The 11,492-nt window shown below is 35.8% G+C and overlaps 2 protein-coding genes across 2 annotated transcripts; both read left to right on the forward strand.

Annotated features, from left to right (window-relative positions):
• Positions 1-5,195: 5,195 nt before the first annotated feature.
• LOC128195354 (protein ACTIVITY OF BC1 COMPLEX KINASE 7, chloroplastic-like) lies at positions 5,196-6,579 on the forward strand. The gene is made up of 7 exons (XM_052872622.1): positions 5,196-5,429; positions 5,617-5,673; positions 5,758-5,841; positions 5,969-6,053; positions 6,240-6,301; positions 6,380-6,454; positions 6,532-6,579. The coding sequence occupies exons 1-7, from the start codon at positions 5,196-5,198 to the stop codon at positions 6,577-6,579; spliced, it is 645 nt and encodes a 214-aa protein (XP_052728582.1).
• LOC108321212 (protein ACTIVITY OF BC1 COMPLEX KINASE 7, chloroplastic-like) lies at positions 6,435-7,284 on the forward strand. The gene is made up of 4 exons (XM_017552903.2): positions 6,435-6,454; positions 6,600-6,704; positions 6,967-7,108; positions 7,197-7,284. The coding sequence occupies exons 2-4, from the start codon at positions 6,615-6,617 to the stop codon at positions 7,268-7,270; spliced, it is 306 nt and encodes a 101-aa protein (XP_017408392.1). The 5' UTR covers positions 6,435-6,454; positions 6,600-6,614; the 3' UTR covers positions 7,271-7,284.
• The last annotated feature ends 4,208 nt before the right edge of the window (positions 7,285-11,492 follow it).

Raw genomic sequence — 11,492 nt, forward strand, 5'->3', positions numbered from 1 at the left:
TTCTATGTACCTAGTATCACTAGAAATTTGATTTCTTTGTCTAAGCTTGATGTTGCTGGATACTCTTTTAAATTTGGGAATGGTTGTTTCAGTTTGTTTAAGCGTGCCTGTATGATTGGATCTGGTACACTTTATGATGGTTTATATAAATTGAATTTGGATAATTTATATGCTGAAACTCTTATGACCTTGCATCACAATGTTAGCACTAAACGTAGTTTAGTGGATGAACGATCTGCTTATTTGTGGCATAAACGTTTGGGACATATTTCCAAAGAAAGGATGCAAAGATTAGTAAAGAATGAAATCCTTCCGGATTTAGATTTTACTGATCTAAATGTATGTGTGGATTGTATTAAAGGCAAACAAACAAAACACACAAAGAAAGGAGCCACAAGAAGTACACATCTTCTTGAAATTATACACACTGATATATGTGGTCCGTTTGATGTGAATACCTTCAATAAAGAGAAATACTTCATCACCTTCATTGATGATTTTTCGCGTTATGGATATGTCTACCTACTGCATGAGAAATCTCAAGCAGTAAATGTCTTGGAAGTTTACGTAAATGAAGTAGAAAGACAATTAGACAGAAAGGTGAAAATTGTTAGGTCTGATAGAGGTGGTGAGTATTATGGAAGATATGATGAAAGTGGACAACACCCTAGTCCATTTTCTAAATCTCTTGAGAAACGTGGTATTTGTGCTCAATACACAATGCCAGGCACACCACAACAAAATGGTGTATCAGAAAGGCGTAATCGAACCTTAATGGATATGGTTAGGAGTATGTTAAGTAATTCATGTTTACCTGTATCATTGTGGATGTATTCCTTAAAAACTGCCATGTATTTGTTAAACAGGGTTCCCAGTAAAGCTGTTCAAAAGACTCCTTTTGAGTTTTGGACAAATAGGAAACCCAGTTTAAGACACCTGCATGTTTGGGGTTGTTAGGCAGAAATAAGAATTTATAATCCGCAAGAAAAGAAACTGGATGCAAGAACAATCAGTGGATATTTCATTGGTTATCCAGAAAACTCAAAAGGGTATATATTTTACTGTCCTAACCATAGTACAAGAATTGTTGAAACTGGAAATGCTCGGTTCATTGAAAATGGTGAAACTAGTGGGAGTGTAGATTCACGAAAGGTTGAAATTACAGAAATTAAAGTACAAGTTCCTGTAATTGGCACCTCTTCTTCAAGAGTTGTTGTTCCTCATGTTGTAGAAACACACAACAATCAAGAAGAACAACACATCAATACTCCCATGATTAACAATGAACCAGTTGTAGAACAATCACAAGAAATAGTATTAAGAAGATCTCAAAGAGAAAGAAAGTCTGCCATTTCGAATGATTATGTGGTTTATCTACAAGAGTCAGAAAATGACTTAAGTATTGATAACGATCCAGTTTCATTTTTAGAAGCCATTAATGGTGATAATTCTGATAAGTGGTTAAATGCTATGAAAGATGAGCTTAAATCGATGGTACAAAATGATGTATGGGATCTTGTGGAATTACCAGAAGGATGCAAGAGAGTTGGGTGTAAATGGGTCTTTAAGACTAAGCATGACTCTCATGGTAATATCGAACGCTACAAGGCCCGACTTGTTGCCAAAGGTTTTACTCAGAAAGATGGCATTGACTATAAGGAAACATTTTCACCTGTTTCTAAGAAAGATTCTTTCCGAATTATCATGGCATTAGTAGCTCATTATGATCTTGAGTTGCATCAAATGGATGTCAAAACTGCTTTTCTGAATGGAGATTTAGAAGAGGATGTCTATATGGATCAACCGATGGGGTTCACTGAAAAAGGAAAGGAACACATGGTGTATAAACTAAAGAAATCAATATATGGACTTAAACAAGCTTCTCGACAATGATATCTCAAGTTCAATGATACTATTATATCCTTTGGATTTAAGGAAAACACTGTTGATCGGTGTATATATCTAAAGGTCAGTGGGAGCAAGTTTATATTTTTGATTCTATATGTTGATGATATCTTGCTTGCAACTAATGACCTTGGTCTATTAAGTGAGACTAAGAAATTTCTCTCTAACAACTTTGAAATGAAAGATATGAGTGAGGCATATTATGTGATAGGAATAGAAATATTCCGTGATAGATCACAAGGATTGTTAGGTTTGTCTCAGAAAGCATATATTAATAAAGTTTTAGAGAGATTTAAGATGGATAAATGTTCAGCATCTCCCGTTCCAATACATAAAGGAGACAAGTTTAGTCTCATGCAATGTCCAAAGAATGATTTGGAACGGAAACAGATGGAAAATATCCCTTATGCATCTGTTGTTGGGAGTTTGATGTATGCTCAAACATGTACAAGACCAGATATTAGTTTTGCAGTTGGTATGCTTGGTAGATATCAGAGTAATCTAGGAATGGATCATTGGAAAGCTGCAAAGAAAGTTTTAAGATACCTACAAGGAACAAAGAATCACATGCTTACTTATAAAAGATCTAATCATCTTGAAGTGATTGGATATACAGATTCAGACTTTGCTGGTTGTATAGATACAAGAAAATCTACATATGGTTATCTGTATCTTTTAGCCGGAGGAGCAATCTCATGGAAAAGTGCGAAGCAGTCCGTCATTGCTACATCCACTATGGAAGCTGAATTTGTGGCATGCTTTGAGGCCACTATTCAGGCTAATTGGTTGCGGAACTTTATTTCAGGACTTAGAATAGTTGACAGTATTGCCAAGCCGCTGAAAATTTATTGTGACAATTCCGCAGCAGTCTTCTTTTCTAAGAACGACAAGTATTCCAAAGGTGCTAAACATATGGAATTGAAATACTTTGTCGTTAAAGAAGAAATTCAGAAACATAAAGTGTCAATAGAACATATTAGCACTGATTTTATGATTTCTGACCCTTTAACAAAAGGGTTACCGCCCAAATTATTTGTTGATCATGTAAAGAATATGGGCATTATGTCTACCACTGAAAGTTGAATGTTAATGTTATTAATGCTTATGTGACACTTGAGTTCTTTAATGTATAAGTTTCTGAAATTTGTATTTGTATTTTCTTCTATATGATTATGTATACAAATTATGATGAAGAAAAAACAGACAAATTATATTATTGTTATTAAAATGACATTATGTTTGAACCCATTATGTATTTAAGTTTTATAACGTCATATTAAAGAGAAAGAGATAATACAGTAGTACATGGAAGGAGACATATCGGTTGAATGATGTGCGACCGCCATGACTCTTATTATTTCTATATCTTTAATTATGAATAATGATGAAGCCAATTATGTAAAGTCCTCAAATGCGCATTATGACTATTTATTAAATCACATAATGTTATGACATCACAAGAGTCAAGTGGGAGAATGTTAGAATTACCCAACTATTAAGTGACTCATGTGAAAAATAAATGAGGGTCAAAATGTGATTTAATATAATTGAGGGACTTAATGGCAAAGTTACAACTTGATGGAAGTTGTATAAGAATGGAGAAGGGTTCTGTCCCTGATGCAAACAATTTCTTCAAGAAGCTTTCTCCCATTAAATCCACCATCAAGAAAGAATTGAGAGAATTAAGCTTGCATCAAGGGATAGATTGGGTAAGGAGTTGAAGCAAATCAAGAATCAATTAGCATGGATCAAGGTTAGTAAATTCTCATCTTCCTTATGTAATTATGTTGATGTAGTGAGAATCATAAATTCTTAAGATCCTAATGTCATGTAATCAAGATCAATGAAAACTAACACGAATACCTGTAAGTTTCTTGCTGCAGCACTAACATAACATCCAATTCCAACCTGTGAAAAATTTTAGTGTCTAACTGTTTCGACTGAATCCGAGCGGACCCTGTTAAAACACACTTGACCGGACGGACGAACGATCCCGAACGGTAGAGGCGGGCGGACGATCGCGAACGGTAGAAGGCTGACGGACGAACGGTACGGCTGCTACGGATTTGGCGGACGCTTTCTCTCCAATTGACGCAGACTGGGCGGACGGTACAGGGACGGACGGACGCTGCTCACCACTCCAAGCCGGGCGGTCGTCCTCGTACTCCCAGCACTGCTCACCACTCCAAGCCGGGGGGTCGGGTACCTGCCAAAGGCACTCCGACGCTCAAGTCAGTAATATGACAGAGCGTTATGTAATGCATGCATGTGTTGCGTTCTAAGCAATCTGTCCAGAAATTATACCTGAGACCTTTATTTATACTGATGGTGATGGGCTTTTACCTTTTTGGGGGCCCGGAAACGGCCCAATAATACATTAATCTTTATTAAGGGCTTTTAATGTGTCATTAGCATTTAACTGTGTGGTTAACCGGTCATAATGATGGTCAGCCAGGATGGACGGTCTGATTGGTATTCGGCCAGTGACGTCCGGTCAAAATGATGGTCGGCCAGGATGGGAACCAGTAGGATGGCAACGTTCGGCCATACTGAACGCTCGGTGTTGGGAATCGTCCTGGGTGGGCGTTCGGTTTTGATTGCTCACCTGGGTAGATGTTCGACCTCGGTGCTCGACCTGGGTGAACGCTCGGTCTTGGTGCTCGACACGGGCGGACGTCCCATCTTTGGGAGGACGTTCGGTTTCCTGATTGCTATTTTGGGCGGACGTCCCATCTTTGGGAGGACGTTCGGTTTCCTGAATGCCATCTTGGGCGGACGCCCCATCTTGAATGGCTGGATGCTCGTCCTGATTACCATCTTGGGCGGACGTCCCATCTTGAATGGCTGGACGCTCGTCCTGATTGCCATTTTGGTGGGCGGCAGTGTTAACCGCTCGCTCAGTCTATGCTGGGAGGACCTGTCAGTACACTAACAATTGTACTTTACTTTTGTTGTAGTTGGTATATTGGGATTACACTGCCTTAAAGGTGTTGACCATGGAGTATGTTCCAGGTTTTCCTCCTCATTATAATTTAGACATTATTATAATTTATGTAGATTGTATGAAATAAAACATTAGAATTATTTTTTAAACCTTTCTTTTTTTAGTTGTCTATGAACTTTATTTACAACTGCTCCTAACTCTGATTTCTCCTGGCACAGGTATCAAAATAGACCAGGTGGATACGTTAACTTCTCGTGGCTATGATCGATTACGAATCTCATCACGTGCTACTGAGGCGTACCTAATTCAGGTGCACAATCTAATAGCAACCTCTGCTATGTTTAATATGGTTTCCGGTTTGGTTACAGATATTAAGGTACTAGATTATCATTTTGTTTTTGTCTTACAGATATTGAGAACAGGTTTCTTTCATGCGGATCCTCACCCTGGAAATCTTGCGATTGATGTGGACGAAGCAATTATTTATTATGACTTCGGCATGATGGGAGAGATCAAATCTTTCACCCGAGAGAGACTGCTTGAACTTTTCTATGCTATGTATGAAAAGGATGCCAAAAAGGTCTTGATTTTGTACTACCCTTGGATTATTTAAATTTACAACATTGTCTTTTACTTCTAACTAATAAGAAATCACAAGTTGCTATCAAGGAATTTGAGATTTCCAACACTTTTAACTGATGAACTTGGCTGTCCATCTTCAGAGTTCTTAAAACATAAATAATAGTATACCAGAAACAATGATGCAGGTTATGCAACGCCTTATAGAGCTGAGAGCACTCCAACCTACTGGGGATCTGTCTTCAGTAAGAATGCAAACTATTTGCAGTTCAAATATTCTCATTTTTGTTTTCACTCTTGGCTTCTTAGATGATAAATTTACCATCCAGGTGAGGAGATCTGTACAGTTTTTCCTTGACCATTTGCAAAGCCAGGCACCAGATCAGCAGCAGACCCTTTCTGCAATCGGGGAGGTTGGTCAACACTGTTACATTGCATCAGTGAATTCATAATATTTTTGCTGTTTGTTTCACTTGGTTACTACAAATTATCTGCAGAATCTTCAGTCCACAATTTATTATTCAATGCTTTCTGTGTCAGGATTTATTTGCAATAGCACAAGACCAGCCATTCCGTTTTCCATCTACCTTTGCCTTTGTTCTCAGGGCTTTTTCAACACTTGAAGGTGTGCATCTTCCCAATTGGAAAATTCTCCTACAAAAAATTTGAGCATGTCCCAGTGTTTATTATTAGTTTCACATTAGTATATAAATTATAATATGGTAACATCATCCTTTCTGGTGAAAAAACTAACTTCTTTAAAATGAATTAAAAGTAAGTTTCAGTGATGATTCTTTCATTTTTCTGACAGGCATAGGCTACACACTCAATCCAAATTTCTCCTTTGCAAGGATTGCTGCACCCTATGCACAGGTTCAGAGTTCAGATAGTCCATGAACACTTATACTTCCCATACTACATTAGTGCTCATACTTTCTTACCACGTTACAGGAACTTTTAGATATGAGGCAAAAGCATATTACACCACCACAGCTTGTGAAGGAGATAAGAAAGCAAGCAGATGATGTACCACACACCTCTTCCCTGAACTTTGTTTGTGTTTGTTTTTTTCTATGATGTTTTTACATCTATTTGATGTGAAGCATGTACTTATGCCATTGTTCAATGTGATGATCCGTTTGAATCGATAACTCTGGTGTAATGCTTTTAGGCTAGATCCTACACCATGTCAATGCCATATAGAGTTCAAAGAATAGAAGAGTTTACAAAGCAACTTGAAGCAGGGGATCTAAAACTTCGAGTCCGAGTTCTCGAGGTCAGTTTAGAAAAATCATACCTTAAAAAACACAGATAAATTTGTTCTATTCATTTGATATTATACCTTCTTACTTTTTATCCTCTTTTTCTTGAAAATATACAAAAAAATTTGACTATTTTACCTTTGTACTAGGTATCAAATGAATGTAAAAATATGTTAGGGTATGTTACTCTTCAGTTTATTCATATTTTTTTGGTTGCATTATTTTTTATTCAAAACCCTTTTTGTAAAATTGAGATTAATGAAGTTAATTTGGCAGTCTGAAAGAGCTGCTCGGAAAGCAACGACTTTACAAATGGCAACTATGTATACCGTGTTAGGAGGAAATCTGCTAAATTTTGGTATCACTATGAGCAACCAAGGCAATGTAGCTATGGGAAATGGATCTTTCATTGCTGCAGGTTACTTTATCTTACAAAGCTTATTGTCCAATCATGTTCAAATTTCTTCATATGACTGATAGATGTAGCATTTGATTTGAATGTGCAGGTATTTTTATGACACTGTTTGTCAGATCCATGCAAAGGGTAAAGATGCTTGATAAGTTTGAAAAAATGATATAATAATTGCTTACCAAAATATTAGATTCTTCAGGCTTCTGTAAACTTCTTTTGTCTCCATTTTATAAGATTGATTTAAATTTTTTTTCTATGATAATGTTTATTTTTTATTTTTTCTTTCAAATATGACAATTTCATAATTTTTTTTCTTTCTTTATTTGACAAATTTGACTTTGATTATAATTCTCACCTGCTTTTAGTTATTTCCTTTCTCATTGCTTACTTTTTAGTGTTTGTTTCTGTCACACCTCATTAATTACGCTGCTGATTCACCAACTTGCTTTCATAAATACACCACGCCACACGTTCAGTGCATTAAAAATCCACTACCGATCCATGCATGCATGCCACTTGTCAAAAATGGAAACTTCTGAATACAGTAGTGGGATGCAGGTGTCAACAGGAGGGACGTTCGTCCGTTTGAAAGTGGGATTGAACAAAACCAATTTTCTGAAAAACTCTTCCACTCTCCTGTGCGCACCTTCTCCCCTTCCAAAACTCAGATTTTTCTTTCCTCTTCCTTCTCTCTAGAACCCTTCTCCTTCTCTCTTCTGCAACTTACCATTTTCTACTCCGATCAACGATCAGGAACCGTGGAAGTAGTCCCGGCATTATAAGCTTCAAGTTGAACCGAACATTTATGGATTCTGAACGGGTAAGTGCTTCGTCCTTAGCTGTTCGTCTTTATCAGCGTTCAAGCATAACTCTGAACCAATCTTGGTTTTCTGTAAATTTCTTAGTTTGGAGAAGTCTGATTAAGCGTGGGTGGTAGACGAAATTTTATTACTAGGAACTAAGTTTCGGTCTGAAGGACGTACGTTCACTTCTATAGGTAAGGGAAGCTTATTCAATTTAATTCGTATGATTGTATTGTACTGCATGAACGTGCTGTGTGTGGAATGAAGTATGATCTGTATTAATTGATTTTTGGTATATGATTATGATTATGATTTGATGCATGAGAAGTATGAAATGAACTATGATTTAAGTATTTGAAAGTATGAAAATTATGCTGAAAAATGAGTAAATTGGAATTGAATCTGAGAATATAAATTTCCTATGATATAGTACGATCGTAATCGAACGGTCTTTGACCGTTCGGTATTGTTATTAAACTCTCTTTGAAAAATGAGTTCTTTCATTTGGAAAGAATACTCGTTGGGGACGAACGCCCTCTTATATTAGTTCTCCGTTTGAGCGTTCGGCCAAACGTAGATATCCTGAGTGTTGTGTGAGAAAGTGAGAAGCCCGAAAATATACATTCTGATGCTTAGTCAATTTGTTAAAAACATAACTTGAAACATCTCATCTTATATGAATTCCAATTTCTACGATTATTGAATCAGCGAAGGGTCTCGACCCAAAAGCGTACGTCCTAAGTGGCGCTCGGTCTTATACCGAACGCTCGTTCTTTTCGTAATTACCATCGAGTAGTAATAACGTTCGTCCTGAAATTTCATAGCGTTCGTCCACAAAGTTAAATAGCGTTCGTCCAACCGATTTAGTAACGTTCGTCCAAGACTTCAGTGACGTTCGTCCAAAACTTCAATAAGTACCTATTACCGCGTTCGGTCATTGACTGGCGGTTTGTCTCCTGAATTAAATCGCGCTCGGTTTATTTAACTAAACAACTTGTGGTGTATCTATCCATTGGATTCGACCTAGAGTTATTGAACTTAAATTTTTCTAAGTATTATTCAGATTCTTCTAGAATCAGTTCATTGAACTGATTTAAGTAGTCATAACGTCCGTCAGCGGATAGGTGTTCGTTTCTTTTTGTTCAGAAACGAGGATTCCTCTGTATTGTGTTAACGTTCGTCCTCATTTTTAAAAAGGATGAACGCTCGTTATTTTATGAAAGTGGAACAAAGAATGAAAATGTTATTAAGAGTAAAAGTTATGATGTGTGAACGGTATCTTAAATGAAATATTGAAAGTGGAATTTGAACGAGCGTTCCAGGGAGGAACGACTCATATGTATTGAAAGTTGGAATGGTAAAGTATGAATGTGGTAAGCTTAGATGGCGGTTCATCCTGATATTCCGTGAGTGCTCGTTCTCAAGTAGAGAGGAGTATGTCATGTGTGGGAATGACAGGAGGTCTTAGTTCATAACTGTAACTTGGACAGAACGAACTAATCTCAGGTGGCAGCTGATGAGAATTCCAGCTATTCCACCTGGGTGCACGAACGCCTTAGCTACACAGAATTCATACAGTCCGGACAGTCAGTCTAGTATTCAGGAATATGATTGGGTTAATGAATGAATTGAATGTATGTGTTGTAACTTATTTGATGTGTTTGATATGTATGAAATGTATGTTTCACTTGAATTAAATTCAATAAGCTTACCCTTCGTTTTCCATTGTGTTGTCTGTATCTGTACGTCCGTCTTGTCCTTGCAATTATCATCCGTGTGGATGTGAGCAGAGGGAGATGCATCTCTGGAAGAAGCCCTTGATGAAGGGATCATTGCTGAGGAGAATCTCGTGGAGATTGAAGTGAAGGCCGAACAGTAGGACGTTCGGTTATATGTTAGTTTTAGTTAGGTTGGCGGGCCATTTTAGAACGAGCGCCCTTTTGATTTATGTTTTGTATTTGAACGTTCGGTATTTATTTTTGTAAACCGTTCATTCGTGTTTTATAGCGAACGCTCCTTTTATTTTGGATAGTTCTGTAAGGTCGTTCGGCTAAAGGGCGTACGTTATTTTCTTTATTGTAAGACTGTTTTGTTATATTAATACATGTGAATATTTTATTATATAGTTGATGACTGTATAATTTTGGGATGTTACAGTTTCAAAGACGACTCGAAGATTTTAAGAATAAATCAAATTTAAGAATACAATTTTTTATTTATTAATAAAACAATTTATGTAAAAATATATCATTTTTGTGCTTGGCTTTAAGTCCCTAATGTCTCTTTTATAAAAAGAAACCAAGAAAGAGAGACATATACGGTTGGCAAATAACATTAAGTGACGGATCATTAATTATTTGTTGACTTAAACAACACTCCTGTTCTTTTATACTTGTTTGTTCTTAAGTGAGATGTAGTTGAAATAACATTAAACTGATAGTGCATTAATTCTTCATTGACTTAATGCAGAACAATATAGTATTAAGAACCTCCGTTATTATATATTTTTAATCAATGCATTTCAAGACACATTTTTATGTATTGTACTTTAGTTTAATATTTACAAGTACCATTGTCGGATTAAAAATAAACAATTTCTAAAATCACTAAAACAGAAATAATTTCGAATTAAATTCTATTTCCTGAAGAAAATATTAGCAATTCCCTGTTTGTGTATGATTTTAAATATTTTATTAATTGTTGAGTTGAAATTTATGAAAAATTGTAAAATTTCTTGAGTTTTTATTGTTTATTTATTGATTATGTCATTGGTAGAGAATATTCATCTTTTATAAATCATTTTTGGTATAGTCTCACATTTCAGAAGTCAAAAGTTTTAATTAAGTAATTTTACTCTTTAAATTATTTTTCACTTAATAAATTTTATAAAATTTATAGTATAAATATATTTCAAATTAATAAATACTAAATTTAATTAATCAAAGATTTTATAGAGGAATTTTCATCAACAAACCAATCAAGGTTCTACAAGAATAAAATACAATCTCCGATATCAATTTAATCAAATTTATTTATTTTTAAATAAATCTTACGATACAAAACAACTTACATATTTATCATTATAAGTTCAATATCAAACCATTTCATCACAATATATCAACTTACAATTCAACTTCGATCAAATAATATTTTACTTATCAAAGATATAACATAGCTCAACTGAACCATAAATCTACTCTTTGTTTCAAATTGTGTTTTTCTTTTCTATTCACAATTTATAATCAGATTCAACTTGTCAAACCACTTAAAACTAGTGAAAACTCATTTATCATTCATTGATACTGTCGCAACCGGAATCGCGACGGGACGACGATCCAAAAAGAAACGGGTTTCGAAAAGAAATTTGGAGTCGCCACCATAGTTTATTCTGGAAAATTACGGAAAAACCATAAAATAATAAGACACGGTCCACGAAAACCAGATTCTGGGTTCGGGAGTCGATTACGCGTAGGGAAGGTATTAGCACCCTACAGCGCTTGCCCGAAGGCAGTACCTTTAACTAAATGCGCGAATGTGATGTGGTTTTCAAAATGTTTAACTATCCCCTAAAATAAAATTCTAAATAA

This window comes from Vigna angularis, chromosome 2 (assembly GCF_016808095.1).
Source record: "Vigna angularis cultivar LongXiaoDou No.4 chromosome 2, ASM1680809v1, whole genome shotgun sequence".
Lineage (NCBI taxonomy): Eukaryota > Viridiplantae > Streptophyta > Magnoliopsida > Fabales > Fabaceae > Vigna > Vigna angularis.

What these genes read in the sequence shown, in the direction of transcription:
- LOC108321212 (XM_017552903.2), top strand. Translation starts at nt 6,615, where the DNA reads ATGTCAATGCCATATAGAGTTCAAAGAATAGAAGAGTTTACAAAGCAA. An exon ending in TTCGAGTCCGAGTTCTCGAG is followed by an intron (nt 6,705 to 6,966) that starts GTCAGTTTAGAA and finishes TTAATTTGGCAG; the next exon opens with TCTGAAAGAGCTGCTCGGAA. An exon ending in TGGATCTTTCATTGCTGCAG is followed by an intron (nt 7,109 to 7,196) that starts GTTACTTTATCT and finishes TTGAATGTGCAG; the next exon opens with GTATTTTTATGACACTGTTT.
- LOC128195354 (XM_052872622.1), top strand. Translation starts at nt 5,196, where the DNA reads ATGGTTTCCGGTTTGGTTACAGATATTAAGGTACTAGATTATCATTTT. An exon ending in CTACTGGGGATCTGTCTTCA is followed by an intron (nt 5,674 to 5,757) that starts GTAAGAATGCAA and finishes TTTACCATCCAG; the next exon opens with GTGAGGAGATCTGTACAGTT. An exon ending in TTGCTGCACCCTATGCACAG is followed by an intron (nt 6,302 to 6,379) that starts GTTCAGAGTTCA and finishes ACCACGTTACAG; the next exon opens with GAACTTTTAGATATGAGGCA.